This window comes from Myxocyprinus asiaticus, chromosome 36 (assembly GCF_019703515.2).
Source record: "Myxocyprinus asiaticus isolate MX2 ecotype Aquarium Trade chromosome 36, UBuf_Myxa_2, whole genome shotgun sequence".
Taxonomy (NCBI): Eukaryota; Metazoa; Chordata; class Actinopteri; order Cypriniformes; family Catostomidae; genus Myxocyprinus; species Myxocyprinus asiaticus.
Genome location: NC_059379.1, coordinates 22530818 through 22549567, shown reverse-complemented (window position 1 = coordinate 22549567; position 18750 = coordinate 22530818). Strand labels below are relative to the sequence as shown.

Genomic DNA, 18750 nt, shown 5'->3' with positions numbered 1-18750 from the left:
AAAAAAATCAACACAGGCCTGAATCCATGTCCTTTGTGGCTGCACTCACTTTGGAGGGGCAGGAAGGATAGTGTGGTAGTTGTAGTGTTGCTGTTGCTGGTTGATGATCTGAAGCTGAAGGAAAAGCTGCTGCTGATGGAGGATCTTGGCGTACGAGGAGTCAAGCTGAGGAGGGGGCTCACGGTCATTCTTCTGGTCAGGGGGGATGTACTGGTGATATTTGAGTTTCTTTACTTTGGGCTTGTTATCTTTGGGTTTTTTGGGTCGCTGAGAAGTCCGATCTGTGCTGGATTTTGACTGCTGCTTATGGTGCGGCAAAGGAAGATAAAAGGATGAAATAAAGAGAAAAATATGATACTTCTCACAGGTTCTAACTGATAGGTTATGCCATCAATTAATTTTTTTTATTATGTACATGTTAATGTAAAGCTTATGTTGCCTACCACTTTACCTTTGTCTGTCCCGTAGGTGGACGGGAAGAGTTTGTCATAGTAATTTCATTGGCTAGATTCTGTGGTGGGGAGCTGTCAGACGCACCGAGCAGAGGAGATGGGGCCTGTCTGAGGAACTAAAATATATTCATTTGTTAAATACGGCAAATGGTTTATAATGCATTTCTTATACTGTGCTCTCTGCATATGTACCCACTATACCGTGCACACTGAATCTTGGGGGTACATTCAAATACCACAAATTTTCAGAATAGTGCAATATTCAAAATATAAATTTTAAATGACAGATTCCTTAATCTTGAATATGTAGTCACATTCTTGAGTAATAATGAGATGATTTAGGTCAGAACACTGCACACAGTGAAGGTGTCCAAGTTAATATAAGTGTAGAGCAGTGCTGCCCTCTAGCTTTTTCAAAGAGAAATTGCAATAGTCCATATATCTCATAATAAACAACAGAATCGGGAGTGTACCTGAATGGGCGAGAGGTCTCCATTCATATTCAGCATATCATAGGGGGAGTGTTGTGAGGCAAGGCCCATAGGAGAGTCCTGGCTACCCTGTGGATCTGGTGACAGGGCATCACTACTGTCCTCATCCAGTGAGGAGCTCTCACCCTTCGGAGACTCAGTACCTGAGAGAATAGACAAGAAATAATGTCTGATCTGTCACACATACATTTAAGTATCAAATTAAGACAGATATTTTAGATCTACAATTGTTTCATGTTATGCATTCTTACTGTCACTTTGTGGTTTAGCATTTTAAGACAAAAGAAAACACTTAAGGGAACAGTTCAGTGAAAATCCTGTCATTATTTACTTGCCCTGTCATTATTCATTGCCTCATGTCATTCATTTCATATTTACAGCATAATGTCCAAGCAGCTCTTTTCTATACAATAAAAGTGAATGGTCACCAGGGCTGTCAAAGACTTTCAAAGCATGATTTTCACTTTAATTTCCAGTCAGATCTTCACACAGATCTACCATATGGCTTCAGAAGACTTGTAATAAAGTGCATGAGGTGTTCTGATGACTTTTTTAGTGCTTTTTTTGTCCTTTTGGACCTTGGCAGCCCCTGGTCCCCATCCGTATTTATTGTACGGAAGAGCTGTGTTCCACAGGAAAAAGAAAATCATACAGGTTTGGAACGACATAAGAGTGAGTAAAATATGACAATTTTCAGTTTTGTGTGAACTATCACTTTAAGATGAGAGCTTTGTGGAAATGACTTGTTATGAGGCAGATTTTGATTTGCATTGCTATCGTGACATTGCAATATTGCTGACATTGGTGTAAATGTGTGTGTGACATAAGTGCTGTATTTGACAGTGGTTAAAGGCTAACCAATGAGTGTGTGCACAGGCAGAATGTTCTTGTGGACAAGCTCGATAGGTCCAGGGCGGTGGGAGATCTTATCGTTGAGGTCGTCAGCCAAACGAGCTCTCTTCAGCTTCAGCTGCTTGGCCTGCAGTGAGGGCTCGGCTGAAGTTTCTGTGGGGGAAATTAATCAAATTCCCCACTGAAAGTTTATTGACTAAATTAGCTGTTTTTCCACATTGATCTGCACAACCTTCCACAACTGCCTGTTTCTGCTGTAACAAAAAATGTAAAATATATAAGTTATCCAAGAACTGATGAAGTTACAGAAAGCTATTCAAGTAATAGCTGCACTTTGGGTTAATAAAATGATACAGGAACAGGTCAGTTCAGGTAAGATAGTGACTAAGGCAAGTGATGGAAATTGCATAAGAGGAACATGACTTGCAGTAGATTTAGCTGTATTCCTCATTTGTAAGTCGCTGGGGATAAAAGCGTCTGCTAAATGAATAAATGTAAATTAAACAGAACAGGATTGTTTTGTCATACTTTATAGTTCCATTTTCATACTTAAAGCTGAAGTGTGTAATTTTGCACCAAAATAATGGTTGCTTTCAAACATGTTTCCTAAACACACCACCATCTTCAACTGGCCTAACAAACAGATAGTCCAGCCCCCAACTAATGCCATTGGTTGAGCCAATGTTGCTGTGTCGAGCTGGCTTCAGCTCCAACAAACAGAGCGATGTTTTGCCACAGTGTTCACACTTTAAGGGAAAATCAGTCTTCAAATGTCTTACTTATAGTTGTCTTTGCACATTAAGCTGGGATAGGAGAAACTATTTTAACATAAAAAAATGACACACTTCACCTTTAAGAGTGCATGATATGACACTCACCTTCTAGAATGTGCATCCTCACCAGTTCTGACCTCTCGGGCCGACTCCTGATCTTCCTCTTCAGGTAATCCTCCGTCTGCAACAGTAAAAAAGAAAAATTGTGTCAATGAAAGGTGAGAATAATGCAAATTCTTTGTTTTCAAAAATGCCTTTGAGAGGTAAAGAGATAAAGTCACTCACGCGTGCTCTCTCCAGACTTCTCCTCTGTTCGTGGAAGGCAGCCGGACTCTTTAGCGCTGCATATAGAAAAAGAGATTGTCTCACTTGTTGATGGTGAGTCATATTTGACAGAGGAACTATTTAGAGAGTGTCAATCTACTCATTAAAGGGCAAACTTTTTTTTTTTTTTTTTTTTTTTCAAAGAGAGCATCCCTTTAAAATCAGATCAGCTATAAAAAAAAATAAAAAAATAAAATAAAATAAAAAAAAAACCTGACAATGTCCAGTTGAAAGAAATGTAGCAAGTGTAAATCCATCATACATTGAGACATCAAACTCAACGTTGGGCTCAAGAGTTTAAGTGTTATTTTTACTCTTTATGACTAACTTTTGTTAAAAAACAGTCCATGGTTTTCTGTTAACAAAGGTGTGTTAAAAAGCATTGGAGATGATCTGTTGTCAAACCATGCTGTTTTTTTCGTATAACCCGAGACACATCTTAATACCAGGTGTTAGCGGGGTCCAAAAGTACAGTACTGTTGCAAGACACATTTGACTTTCTGAACTAATCTTTGCTGGATTATTCTGGATAAAAAAAAAAAATCTACTGAAATCTTGGTGAGTCAAAACAACAAAAATTATATTCCAGGAACCCTGGGTAGCTCAGCAAGTAAGGACGCTGACTACCACACTTGGAGTCGCAAGTTCGAATCCAGGGCGTGCTGAGTGACTCCAGTCAGGCTTCCTAAGCAACCAATTGGCCCGGTTGCTAGGGTGGGTAGAGTCACGTTGGGTTAACCTCCTTGTGGTCACTATAATGTGATTCTCGCTCTCGGTGGGACGCGTGATGAGTTGTGCGTGGATGCCGCGTAGAATAGCATGAAGCCTCCACACGCGCAAGGTCTCTGCGGTAACGCACTCAACAAGCCACGTGATAAGATGCGCAGATTGACTGTCTCAGCAAACTGAGATTCGTCCTCCACCACCCAGATTGAGGTGAGTCACTATGCCACCACGAGGACCTAGAGCGCATTGGGAATTGGGGATGCCAAATTGGGAAGAAGAGGGGAGAAACCCCCCCCCCCCCCCCAAAAAAAACAATTTAGATTCCAGATCTCTCCTATGCATGTTGATGGTTATGATGCCCTGTCCTTGAGCAGAACTTAGTAGTGACTTTATTGTTTTTATCTATCTTTCATGACTAGTATTACACCCTGTCTAACCGGGAGTATCCATTTTCAAATTAACCTCCTGAGACCTGAGCGTGACTGCTGTGTGCATTTTCCATTTCCCTTTTTGATTTCTAACTAGTAGCATCTAATTAACATGCAAAATTGTTTTTTGAAGAGCAAATAATTTTCCTAAAAGTTGATGTCCTCATATGGGGACAGTGGGACTAAGTTGTGAAAATTTAAATACCAAGCTAAAGGAAGTATTTTTTTTTTTCTTTTTTATCAAATTGCTTATTGTGTTTACAGGAGTGTTGGTTATTCTTTTTTTTTTAAGACGTAACAGACATTACAGCTGATTTTCTGTAAAGCTGCTTTGGGAAAAGCATAAATAAAAGAATTATAAAAAATAACAATTATTTGACTTGATTTGACTTTTATGTTACAATGTTTTTTTTCTACTTTGGCAACAAAATCTCAATGTTCTCTCTTTGCACAGTCAAACAAGTGATAGCCAGTGCTGAAGCATTTTACCAAGCAGAAATTAGCATATATAATTCTGATTCAAAGTGATGGCCAACATCATCCAATTACTGCCAACCATGTTAAAACTAAATTTAGCATTATACATTCTGAATCTATGTACTGATTACCATTGTCTCATGTCTGCCACCATGTTGAGTGGTCCAAACATCATCTGCAGCCTGAAATTGAACTTTTGGTCAAATTTTAGGAATGAATGCACACACTTTTCATTCGTTTGAATGACATTTTCAAAACGGCATATCTGATGGAACTAGAGACTCAGATCAGTCAGTTTGAATGAAATTAAATTATGCATAGCATATGGCGAAGACAAAACACAATGTCCACGCAGAAGGACGCAGGGTCGCATGAGGTTAAGTAATATTTATAAATTAATGATACCTGTCTTTCTACAGTATCGATAATACCAAATACACACTCAATTCAGTACACACGCACTGTCTTTTTGGTAGCAGTTTTCCAGAACTCTTGTGTGCGTATGTAAGAAGAGCACTCACAGTTTTGTGTCTGGTCAACATTCCTGTCTTGTTGAGATGTTGGAAATTGTGTTGGTCCACCCAGATCCCATATTTATCCCATATTTAGATATACACTGCCGTTCAAAAGTTTGGGGTCACTTACCTGAAATGTCTCTCATGATCTTAAAAACTCTGATTTGAAGGCGTATGCTTACAAGTTTGAAATTAGTTTTGTAGACAAAAGTATAACTGTGCCAACATATTAATTTATTTAATTACAAAACTAAAATTGTATTTAAAAAAAAAAAGGTTTAGAAATGGATGACTTGGACTGAATAATAAAGAAAAGTAGCCACTAAGTGCCCAACATAGATGGGAACTTCTTCAATACTGTTTAAAAAGCATCCCAGGGTGATACCTCAAGAAGCTGGTTGAGAAAATGTCAAGAGTTCATGTCTGCAAAGTCTGTGCAAAGGGTGACTACTTTGAAGATGCTAAAATATAACACAGTTTTGATTTATTTTGGATTTTTCCGATACACAATTCCTATAGTTCCATTTTTGTTCTTCCATAGTTTTGATGACTTTACTATTATTCTAAGATGTGAAAAATAATAATAATGAATAAGTGACCCTAAACTTTTGACTGGTAGTGTATAACACTGAAAACAAATAGTAATATATAGATGTGCTCGAGAAATTCAAGAGGGTATTTGCATAAAAAAAATATATATAGATTTTATTATCTCATGTGATCCCACGTCCTCATGCGCATGCATTATGTTTTGATCTCAGTTCAGGACACTCTGGGCTGTCATTAAAGGGATGAATTTTCAACTCACCAATTCATATGACAAAACAATATGGCACCGATCCATCTTTGGGAGAAATGCCAACAAAACTACATCTGGTAAGAAACCTCATTAAGATTTTACACTGAAAAAGACTAGATTTTTCCCTTAGAAATCCTATATTTACTGTGCATTGTCACATCAATGGGTTCATCCAAAAGCTGTAAAATGTTGCTTTCAGAGGCTGTATACAGAGTTAGGACAAAAATAAGGTGCATTTCAAACTGTTCTGAGACCAGTACAGACAGACAGAACACTGGAGGTTAAGTCATTCACTAAATAGGGAGCAAGGGAGCATCCTATAGCTTTCCTCTGCAGCTAAGTGCAATCACTCCTAACATCCAACCAAAAGTTCAGTTTTAGGCTACAGATAATGCTTGGCAGACATGGGACAATGGTAATCAGTACATAGAATTTATGATGCTACATTTTTTTTTAACATGGTTGGCAGTGATTGGATGATATTGGCCATCACTTTGAATCAGAATTATTTATGCTAATGTTTGATTGGTAAAATGCTTCAGCACTAGCTCTTACTTGTTTGTTTGACTGTGCAAAGAGAGAACTTTGAGATTTTGTTGCCAAAGTAGAAAAAAAACATTGTAACATAAAAGTCAAATCAAGGCAATATATATATATATATATATATATATATATATATATATATATATATATATATATATATATATATATATATTTATTTATTTATTTTTTTATTTTTTATTTTTATTTGTAGAGTTTTTTTTATTTGTGCTTTTCCCAATACATATTGTTCCAAAGCAGCAGAAAATCAGCTGTAATGTCTGTAATGTCTCAAAAACATGAACAGCCAACACTCCTGGAAACATAATAAATAATTTGATGGGAAAAAAAAAAGTCTGACTTTACATTATGGCATGGTATTATTTAAAATTTCACAACTTAGTCCCACTGTCCACAGGACATCAATTTTTGCTCTAGAATTTTGTATTTTTTTGCATGTTTATTAGAGGCTACTAGTTACAAATCAAAAAGGGAAATGGAAAATGCACAAAGCAGGCGTGCTCGGGTCTCAGAAGGATAAAGGCATAATGCTATAAACCTCGCAAACTTTGGCAAATCTAACTAAAATCTTTTCCTCTTAAGTACCTATTTTAGCCTATTTACAGTCTACTATCTTCTAAACTAACTTAAAGCACCCGACAAATCAATGATAAGACTGTCAACTGTACACCATGTGTGTAAACAATGTGCCTTTTTGGAAAGCCGAAAGGGACAATATGAATAGTGTCTTTTAAATCATTTTTTAAAGTACATTGCAATATCTGATTTTCGAGTGTATCTAAAGCTGAGATAAAAGTTAGTGGGACCTTTTTGTTTTTGTTGCAGTAATATTTTAAGATTACTAAATAAATGACATCTCACTGATGTAACATTTAAACTTTTATTGCACGGTGTACTATATTCTGATACTTCATAAAAGCATGGCCCCATATGTATCCACTGAGGTCTGGGCAAAGCCTTGAATATCCACTGACCCTAGAACTGCCCCTGACAGTACATTCTCTGTATATAGCTGGAAATTAAAAACACTGAAACAGAAAATGCATGTGTGATTGTTCTACTGTACGTAAATAAGGGATATCACAGAGTAAGAATGTTTGTGATGTAACAGCTGAGACTGGGTAACATATGTTGAAATTTATGAAGCCACAATGTCAGGTTTGGCCATGATCATCCGCCCTGTTTCTGGGCAGGAGAGACTAAGATTAATAAACCTGCGGGACACTTACTGTAAAATCTCACCTGAACAAAACAAGATTCAAGATTTTAGTGTATGCTATGCTAAGTTGAGATGGGCCTTTAATTAATGGGTAGATCATGGCAGTAACTATACCAAGTTCATGGGTTTGAATCTCAGGGAACATAAAATCTGATAAAATATATACCACAAATGGACTGTAAAAGTAATGGACTGTAAAAAGGCTCTCCTTAAATAGCACAGAAAAGATACTCACCTCTCACCTGTTCCTAATTCCTAACCTTCATTTCCCTTGTTATGTTTATAGATATTAATGATGTAGCAGTAGGCTCTGGACAAATATACCAAACTAATTTTAATGTGAGCTTCTGCAGCTTATCCTGTAAAGTTGTACAGCTGAATTAAACAGTTTTGAAATCCTAATGCAATCCTGCTGGCTTTCATGTGCTGGGCAGATTCAGTTGATAACAATGAGTGCATTTACATGCACCTTCTTGCACATTTTATGTTTTATAAGCTGACAACGTGTGTGGTCATATAATAAGCGAGGTAAGAATATAAGAGTAATAAGAGTAAACCGTGTAAGAATAAACCGATCGACACGGATAGGTTTTTGTCCATCATGCCGATTTTGCATTGCATGTACTGTAAACACCTTAACCGGCATTCTTACCAGCTTATCCAATGTGCACATGTGTTGAGCGCATGCCACTTTATGGTTTGACGTCAAAAGCAGAAAATAACGTGATTATTTCAAATGTCATGTAAACGCAGATTTCTTGCTTTGTCAGATTTTTTTAAATAAACTGATTTCTGGGAGTAGTCAGATTATTGGTGTGCATGTAAATATGCTCAATGAGCCTGTCATTGAAAGCCTATGCCAAATGCTGCAACTGTCAGTGAATATTGCAATGTACGGTGGTCAGTACTTTATAAAGCTAACCAAATAGGTCATCTTTCGCCATTATTATTAAAGAGCAAAGCTAGTGCTGCTGGGGTACTTCCTCCTCCTACAGAGACACCACACAGACAGAAAAGTGTGAAAACTGCAAATCCTCTTGCCTGATGAGCTGAACATAGAATAAGGAAATGGAAACAATAGGGGAAGTCGATCCACCTGATAACACAACAACAGGCCCTTTCATCATGACTGAGGGTTGGCAATCAAGCCAAGACAAAGGCCCTGCTAGACCAGGACTCAGGACAGGAGGCTGAACTAGACCAGGTGCAACAAGGTACAAAAGTGTCACATCAATTAAAGCATGTTGCAACCTACTAGCAACATGCACTATTATTCTGCATAATAATGCATAACCTGACAGGGGCTAGCTGTCAATATAGGCTAACTCAACATTTTTGCACTTGATAGGGTGTTGATTGCTACATAACAAATGTTGTGCAGAACTGAATTTAACTGTGTCGATTTCATGCAGAATGAGTGGCAGTGAATGTTGCAATATCCTTCACACCAACATGAAATACTTGTAGCCATAGCTGCACCACAACAGCAGCTTAACTGATTGACATGCCAACAAATACAGTTGCATGAAAACGTACGTGATTGGACTCCAAGCTAGCTTTTGGAAAAGTCATTAGTCTAGAGATTCACATACTTTTTTCACCCTGCACTGTCAATATTTACTCGGTGTGTGTTTAATTATTTTTTTGTTAAGCAAATTCTATTGATCTAATCTTAGTTGAAGATCAGATCAGATCAAATTTATTGAGCAATTAATACAGAAATCCAGGTGCATCCAAATGATTCACATACTTTTCCTGCAACTGTAGTACAACAGTCTTGTAACAAGAGTTTGCATATTATTTAAGTAGCACTGGTTTTCTGTTGTTATGGAAAAAACATTGATAAAGCAGTTGACAATTTATATATTTATGCAGCGAAATTGTACATTATCGAATGTTGCATCAAATTATATCTAAACAATTGTGATAGAAGAGTGATAAAAGAGTGATAGTTCACCCAAAAATTAAAATTCTGTCATTTACTCATCCTCATGTAGTTCCAAAACCAAATTACTTTCTTTTCTTCCACAAACACAAAAATAGATATTATGCAAAATTTTAGGGACTGACAGCCTAAGTCACCAACTAAGTTACATCTTTTTTGTTCCACGGATGCAAGAAAGTCATATGGGTTTGGACCAGCAAGACAGAATTTTTTTTTTTTAATTTTTGTAAACCGTCCCTTTAATCCTAACTCAAAATTACTGACACAGCTAATACACCACATTCTGAATTTTATCTGCAGGAGGATTCATATATGCAAACTATGTGATGCAGCAGCGTGAATGCTTGACATAGGTAAAGGAGGAAATTTGACTTACGGGGCATGATTCCTTGGCTGACCAGCTCCTCGCGCGTCCTTCTCTGTTGTAGTTTGAGCTGAAGAACTGCATGGGGAGAGAGGGAAAGTGTTCAAATACAGAGAATGACAAGGACAGACTCGATATTCACATCAGGATAGCTGCGTTATGGCTCCGTCCTCTATATCTAGATGACTAGAAGCTGAAGTGAAGCTGGTCAGGACGGGGGCTGGAAAGGGCCTTTTTTCTGTTCTGTCTTACTAAAGGGTAAAAGCAGAGGGGAGGGACTGTGAATCTTGAGGTTGTTTGGGTGGATTTTCATACTTCCTGTTTCATCACGCTCAACTGCTTTCTTCAATTCAAGAAGTGCACAAAAAGAAGGTGAGGCAGAGGAGGGCCATGCTCAAAATCAGAAACTTAATTAGGGCTGGCACAACACATGGTGTAAGTTGCTCAATAACTTTGAAGAGGGTGGAGTGTAGAAAGCAACTGAGATTTGTTATTGTTGCAGTTGTGCCTGTTTGCTTAGTTTTATTACAGCAAGCCGTTAAAGCACCATTATGACAAGGATTGTCGTGTTGGGAGGGATGTGGCTTATGAATATTGATGGCACCCTGGCAAACATGAGGCAGTTGAGCTTTTCAGACATCTGAGGCAAGTGTGCACCTGTCAATCCAAACACAATGACATCATTGCAAGCATGGCATTGTTTTGTGTTCACCAGTCAGCTGTTCTGACCTTCACAGTCATTGTGTCTGAGGATCAGATGAGCTTTTATTGAGAAATAAGAACATGTGGCTCTCTAACTGCTGCCACAAATGCAGTTTGGCACGATCTACCATAAAGTATAACACATATACTAGGGTTATCCCAAAATCAATATTTCAAGTAGTCAACACTAATACCAGTAAAATTTCACAATTCATGATACAAATATTGATATCACAGCAAAAACTAATATACCATTACATACACTTCATTTAAAATGTTACATTTTAATATACTGTTAGTATGAACAAATTAAATGAAAAAAATTGGCATGTAACCATCAACAGGCTTGGGGAGTAACAGAATACTTGTAACAGCATTACGTAATCAGGATAAAAAAATGTCTGACTGTAATCCATTACAGTTACATAAAAACTCAACGTATTCAGATTACAGTTACATTTGGTAAAACTGGTATTACTAGCAGGATTACAATTTTCAATATATAAAAAAATAAACAAAAGATCCTCCTGACATAAAATGATAAAGACCGCTGCTTTATAGTGGTACAGATATGATCAGATGCGCATTCAAGATCTCTTCTGGTTCTCTCTCATGACTCGTGGGATCTGGTGCCACTTACTGTTGCATGTGTAAATAACATCCGTCTCACATCAACACTGCGCTCTCAATGCAAACAAGGTCAAACCATTAAAAGTGCTGTTTCATTGCAATGGCCACTGGAAGACAATTATAATTTTTGTGGAAATTCGACATTCTTGTCTCTTCAACGGAGAAAAGGGAAACAACATTACAGTTCAGTACAATTTACCTTCCAGCTGTGAAGATGCAGTGATTTTCCAAGGACCTGATACATAATGTAAAGAAGCATTTAAAGGTAAGACCCACACGAAAATCACATTAGCAAGGATAGATAAAATTAGTCACAAGTGCTCCCTAATTTTGCCGTAGTATGCCTGTCGGCACCATTTTAAGGGGGTGCCGACGGCATACTAAGGGGGCGCAATGGGGTTATGAGGGGCCAAAGAGGGTGCCAATGTTGGTATCGCATACATCCTCGAAAATGGGTGGTTGCACCCCTGATCGCAAACATACCACGCAAATATGCATTAGCATTTCACAGCAATCTGTCAGTCAGACAGCACTCAGATGCCAAATTGGTACTACCGATACTGCAGAAAGACCTGTATTGTATTTTTTTTAAATTAAAAATCAACTTGGTACCGAAGTAGCTGTATTTTTGACATCCCTAACATATATGGCTGACGTTGCTTGGAGATCAGATCTGAGGATATGAATGCCCTGTTTTTATTGCCCCCATTGTCGTTAGTTCCCATAAAATCCCCAAATGCCCATTCTTGTTCTCACTTGTAAATTATGTACTCAATTCAGTTCCACTAATACTTAGTAAATTCTTCCCCTTCCCACTTCATTTTAACAGCTGTTTTTGACCACCCACTCCTCAGCACTGCTCTGCACTATTTCTGTCCCCACGGAAGAAGAAACACAAGCCCTCTCGCACCTCTTTGAGAACCTGGCCTGATAGTGTAAATCAATCAGACACTTTTAAATGCCAACACTATCTCCTTCTTCTCTCTGCCTGTCACAAGAGCCTGTAAAATTCAGTGGGAGACCTGGAAAGTGTGGCAAAACAAGAGCCCCCAAGTCAATGTGAACAACTGGTTTAATCCGAGAGACTGTGTGTCTGGGGTCTTGATTAAACATGCCTCTTGCTGCCTGTCCCAAAAGCCCCCAGGCCTGGCACAGCTTACAGGTCAAACAGTGCTTGCTCTTGGCTCAGTAGCAGCAGAGGGATGATCTCACCGCTAAGTCACTAGAATAATCAGGTCTGACGTGCTAAGACTAGAGATAAATTCTAATGTAGTAAAATTTGATGAGAATCCAATTTTATTTCCTAGCACACCCAGGGCAGTATTACAGAAACTTCCTATATTAAGTCTAAAGTCAAAATCTGGCAAGAGATCCTAACTAAAATCTATGGGATTCTTGAGTTGGAATGTGTTTGTAATTCCATACCATTTTCTATACTCTAGCAAGTGTAATAACATCAAGGCCCACCTTCTTTAAGGCTATGATATGCATGTCTGTCACAGTCCAGCTGCACAGCTTGCTTATCTTGACCATATCTGATTGGTTGATCCTCAAAAGAGGAAGTATCAATTTGAAGGCAATGGTTTGTGTCCAGCATGTTTGAATCCAGTGTTGAAACGTGTGTGTGAATGTCTCAATCAAAAACACCAAGTCAAAACTGATATTCCATCAGTGGTCCAAAATTATGAAACCGCACAGTACAAGACTTCCGTAACAGGTGTGTTTGTCCAAAACAACAATGCTATAATTACAGCGTTTCAAATCGCAGAAGAGGAGAACAGATAGCTTCCACTTGGTTTCTTCCTTGTCTAAAAGTCCGATCCTCTGTTTTGTCCTCTTTCGTTCTCAAGCATGGATATAGAGGCTCCGCTGCTATGTGATATTGTCACACAATGGGAGACAATGAAGCAAATGCATAAAGGTGAGGATGGCAGAGCCTGCTCTGCACTCAGCAGAACACATTGACAGAGGGCAGCCCGTCTCTCGCTCTCAGACACAGAGGAGGGTCCACTGAGTGCCAATGACTGCTCGCTTCGGCTCAGCTGTTGCCTCTCGTTTTCACTCTACAATCTGGACAGACCCCCACTCACCACCACATCTACATTTTACTGGTCGAAACACTGACCCAGTCACTCACAGAATACAGAAAACACAACAATGGTTTTATAAAACGTTCACAGGCTATGAGATTCTAGTTCTATTCTCTTAAATGCATCTTTTCAAGTCAAAAAACAAATAAATATAAAAACAGAAGAACAACACTCAAAAAATATTTTTCTGAAGTTTGTTTATGCATCCTCGTGACAGAACCGGAAGTTCTTGCAAGAGCATGTTTAGACGCTTATGCGTCAAACATCTAGACGTGTGAACAAGTCTTTCATGAACATGCATTGGAGAGCTGGGTGGAAGTGCAGCTTTTTGGTTATTAAGTTCTGAATTTTTGCTTTGTTCTCACCCAAAGCGATTGCATCACTTCAGAACATATTAATTAAACAACTCGTTGTATGGATTACTTTTATGCTGCCTTTTATCTGTCATTTATAAACATTCTACACATTCCCCATCCCTTGTTTGTTTATTGAATTTTTTGGCTAATTTAATGATGCTTTTAGCTACCAATAAGAGTAGCTAAAACTACTCAAGTCCATTTAATACATTTTGCTATGTTTGAATCCCTTCTGCAGAATTCCGCAGATTTTTCCAAAAAATAACCACAGAAAATGTGAAAAATGTCTGCAGATTCTGTCAGGGCCTGGATATGATGAGTGAGTAAATGATGAATTTTTAGGTGAACTATTGAAATGTTTCAAATGTTTATCAAAAAAATCTGAAAGCTATTTTTAAAAATTATGTTGATTGTAATTAAGAGGGCTGGGTATAAAACAAACAAACAAACAAAAAAAAATAAACTATTCAGATTAATCACAATCTTCATTTGAATGATCCAGATATAGTTTCTTAAAATCGCAAGACAATTACTGGTTGATCTTGTTACCAGGTCAAAATAAGATGAGACTAGGCAGGGAAACTACACAAATAAAAAGAATCTTAGCTATCACTTTTTCCCCTCATTTTGGTACCCGTGCTATTTGACTGAATGACAGGCGGATTCATGTGTACATGTTTTATGTGCTGGCAGAGTTGCGGTAATACGCATACGTGCCTAATCAGTAAAATATACTTCAAAATTCTGTGAAAATGCCAATCTTGGTGAAGTATTAATGTAAACACAGTCAGTTATGTCTAAAGTGAATGTAGACAGTGGGACAAAAAGCACATTTTATCAAAATATCAGACTTGAATGCAGCCTAATAGACCTTCCACTGTTTAGTACTGTATGTCAATAATACTAATAGAACAACAACAAGAAAACAAGAAAACCACTCGCTGCTCTTGGCTGGATAACTTCAGTATCTTTAGCTAATTTTGTAGTTAACTACATAATTGTATGTTACGTTTCATTACTCATTACATTTATATTTCATTTTTATTTCTAAATGCTTCCTGAAATATTTGATAATGCTTTTAGTAAAGCAATGTTTTCTAAATTTGTATCTTTGTATGTTGTTTTTATTTGTTCTATCGAAGTTGGTATCGAGAATCGTCAAATTGCTTTCATATGTAAGCAAGATGGACATGATAACAAATATTTCTAATGTATTTAAATTAATTTAAAATGTCTTTGACACAATTTATTTTAGTATACATGGCAACAAGGCTAGATCCAATCCATTCAAGTGATTTTTAATTTTTCTTGTTGAAAAAAATTAATAATTGCATGGAACAGTTTTCCTCAAAGTAATGAAGCTTACTGAATGTTTTTATTTTTCGAATATACCCTCACATTGGAGATAATGGCAGTCCCGTTGACATGAGTAGAGGAAGTGGAAGAAAAGGGGTCACAGAAAGAATGTAGGTCTCCTTTGACCTTTCTGGGAGATAAAGTACTGGAGTTTGCTTGTCAGGTCTCGACAAGCACAAACACACCAACAATCCTCTGTGTGGTTCCTTCAGATTGTTGGCGAACCCCTCTCATTCCCTGGCCCGGGTCCTCTCTCAGTTTTAAATAGTAAGGCCAGCTGGCCGAAAGGCTCTATATTCAGCTCAGTATCACCTGTGCAAGCACTGGATTGGGTTACCCACTGCTATCCCTCTGCAAAGGTGCTTGCAAACATGACACACATATATTTTCTTTCTTACAAACACACACAAAAAAACAATTTTGCCAAAACAACAAACTAACATCTAAATAATGGCAATTGTATATAATTTATAATTTACTCACCCTTATGTTGTTCCAAACATGTAATAATTTATTTCTTCCATGGAACACAAAAGAAGATTGTAGAATGTTAGCCTCAGTAACCATTCACCTTCAGTAGATCTTTTACAGATACAATGAAAGTGAATTGTTACTGAAGCTGTTGGTCCCTAACATTCTGCCTAACATCACCTTTTGTGTTCTACAAAAGAAAGTAAGTCATACAGGCTTGGAACAATATGAGGGTGAGTAAATGATGACAGAATTTTCATTTTTGTATGAACTATTCCTGTTTATAAAACCAAAAGGTTTTTTTTTTTTTTTTGGCCACTGTACTTCTCCATTCAATATGCAAATTAAAAGCTAATAATAAACACTATCAAATAACCTTTCTAAACTTTAGGGAAATGAAGATGTCTATGCATAAATACACAAGGCCTTTAAGTCTATGTGTGAACTCCATAGAGACAAAAACATTACCATGATCTGCATTTAGCCCACAAGCTCACTGTAGTTATTGTCACTCAGTGAGAATTTACAGCAGTGGAAGTTCATGCTGTCACTGACCACAAGGGCTCAGCACTGTGGAGTGTAGACTGACCACAGAGGAAGTCTAGTGCAGCTAAGCCCATAACTCTCCACAAAGAACAAAACACCACCTTGATCAAACAAAGCATGAAGATAATAAAGCCAAAGTTCATTCGACATCTATAGACAGAGCTAAATGAGTAATGTCATGTAGTTTTTTTTTTTTTTATAACAAGCAATGCAAACAATCTGTTAAGACTGTGAGTCATTACTGGTTGATGGTTACTGGATATGCAGCGTATGACTTCCTTTCTTCACCAGAACACATTTGAAGAAAAAATTCTTCGCTCAGTAGGTCCTTAAAATGCAAGTGAATGGAGATTTCTCTTTTGAAGTGACAAAAATCACAGACAGTCAGCATTAACGTCATTGACATGACTGTTAAATTAATGTCTTGTAAAGCGACTCGATCACTTTTGGTGCGAAAAAGATAAATATTTAAGTACTTTTGAAATTCTAAATCATGTTTCCGGTGATCAGTGGTACACGCATGTGATGTAATCGCGCTCGCATTTGAAACACGCGAGAACTGACGCACATGCGTCACAGCCGGAAGAGCAGCGCTGTTTACAAGTGAGAAGAAGGAACGCTGTACAGTAGCTTGGTTGGTTTTTGTTTAGATCTGTATTTATCTGTTTCTTTTGTCACAATAGTGAGTTTGTGTGCTTATCCTAGATGTCTCAAACTAATGGAGAATGTGAGATTACATCTGTATCCATGGCAACGCGAATACGTCACACGAGAGACCGCTTGACTCCACCCTCTCGTGAAGCACTGGATTATAGTTAAAAGTACTAAAATATTGATCTTTTTTCACACCAAAAGTGATTGTGTCACTTTAGAAGACATTAACAGCTGGTGTTTCGATGACGTTTATGCTGACTGTGATTTTTGCAGCTATAAAAGAGAAATCTCCATTCAATTGCATTTTAAGGACCTACTGAGCCAAGAATATTTTTTTAATTTTCTTCAAATGTGTTCTGGTGAAGAAAGAAAGTCATACACACCTTAAATATCATGAGGGTGAGTAAATAGTGAGAGAATTTTCATTTTTGGGTGAATTATCCCTTTAACTGCAAATAATCACATTTAATATCATATTTGCTGAGAACAGTAACTTAAAAGAAGAGTGTTTACATTCATTATATTGTTGTGACAGATGAGTAAAACATTCAATAAAATGACAAAAAGTGGCTTTAGAAGTCAAGTCAAAAATTTATTGTTTGTATTATTTCTATATAATTGAACATAAGCCTATCACTGGCTTAAAATCCACAGCAATTAATTTAGCAAACAAGTTCAATCTGTCAGTGGGCCGTTCACACAGAAAGCGCTCTCGCATTCTGTCTGCACTATTTTTAATTGTTGATCTACATACACGTGCAAGATGAATGTTTCTGTCTATTACGTGTCATGAATACTGATGGTGTGTCCAGTAAATAGATGTTCAATATTAAAAAAGCACGTCTTAAAACCCATTCGTTCTGTTCCTTTCTCACTGTTCAACACAAAAACAGGTCCTGTGTGAACTGCTTACTTATTATATGCAGCCTGTTGGTAGGTCAGGTGGCATAATAAAATCTGATATTTTTTCTCTAATTATTTTTTATAATTAATTGTTCTAAATTAACATGTTCAATTGGCACACCTAATTGAGACAGAAATGTAAGTAATCAAAACGTTTTCATAGTCACAAAATTGAGAGTTCCATTTTCTATTGCATTCACCCTGTTCTATTCCATGACCTGAGGACATAGAAAGACTTTTGCTCAAAATTATAAAAAATAAAAAAATTAATAAAACATTTTTCCCTCATCAAAAAATCCTTCACGTGCAGCAATGACAGCTTTGCAGATCCTTGACATTCTAGCTGTCAGTTTGTCCAGATACTCAGGTGACATTTCACCCCACACTTCCTGTAGCACTTGTCATAGATGTGGCTGTCTTGTCGGGCACTTCTCACGCACCTTACAGTCTAGCTGATCCCACAAAAGCTCAATGGGGTTAAGATCCATAACGCTCTTTTCCAATTATCTGTTGTCTGTGTTTCTTTGCCCACTCTAACATTTTCTTTTTGTTTTTCTGTTTCAAAAGTGTCTTTTTCATTGCAATTCTTCCCATAAGGCCTGCACCCCTGAGTCTTCTCTTTACTGTTGTACATGAAACTGGTGTTGAGCGAGTAGAATTCAATGAAGCTGTCAGCTGAGGACATGTGAGGCGTCTATTTCTCAAACTAGAGACTCTGATGTACTTATCCTCTTGTTTAGTTGTACATCTGGCCTTCCACATCTCTTTCTGTCCTTGTTAGAGCCAGTTGTCCTTTGTCTTTGAAGACTGTAGTGTACACCTTTGTATGAAATCTTCAATACAAATTTCAAGCATTGTATAGCCTTCATTCCTCAAAACAATGATTGACTGACGAGTTTCTAAAGAAAGCTGTTTCTTTTTTGACATTTCTGACCGAATATAGTCTATTGCATACTGTGGCAACTCAAAAACAAACACAATATTAAGCTTAATTTAATGAACCAAATAGCTTTCAACTGTGTTTGAACTAGTACCAAATTAGCAATTTAACATGATTACTCAAGGATAAGGTGTTGGAGTAATGGCTGCTGGAAATGGGGCCTGTCTAGATTTGAT

The 18750-nt window shown here is 37.4% G+C and overlaps 1 protein-coding gene across 4 annotated transcripts in view; it reads right to left on the bottom strand.

The window, feature by feature from the left end:
• Positions 1–18750, bottom strand: part of LOC127426915 (myocardin-related transcription factor A-like) — a 44262-nt gene that overhangs the window by 6903 nt on the left and 18609 nt on the right. For 3 of the 4 annotated variants that reach the window (XM_051674049.1, XM_051674051.1, XM_051674052.1), the window contains 7 exons: positions 9939–10004; positions 2854–2909; positions 2674–2749; positions 1802–1948; positions 926–1086; positions 452–568; positions 50–303 (listed from right to left, as the gene is read on the bottom strand). In XM_051674049.1, coding sequence (XP_051530009.1) covers positions 50–303; positions 452–568; positions 926–1086; positions 1802–1948; positions 2674–2749; positions 2854–2909; positions 9939–10004 — 877 coding nt within the window. The remainder of the gene's footprint in view (positions 1–49; positions 304–451; positions 569–925; positions 1087–1801; positions 1949–2673; positions 2750–2853; positions 2910–9938; positions 10005–18750) is intronic. The other variant, XM_051674050.1, reaches the window with a different exon arrangement.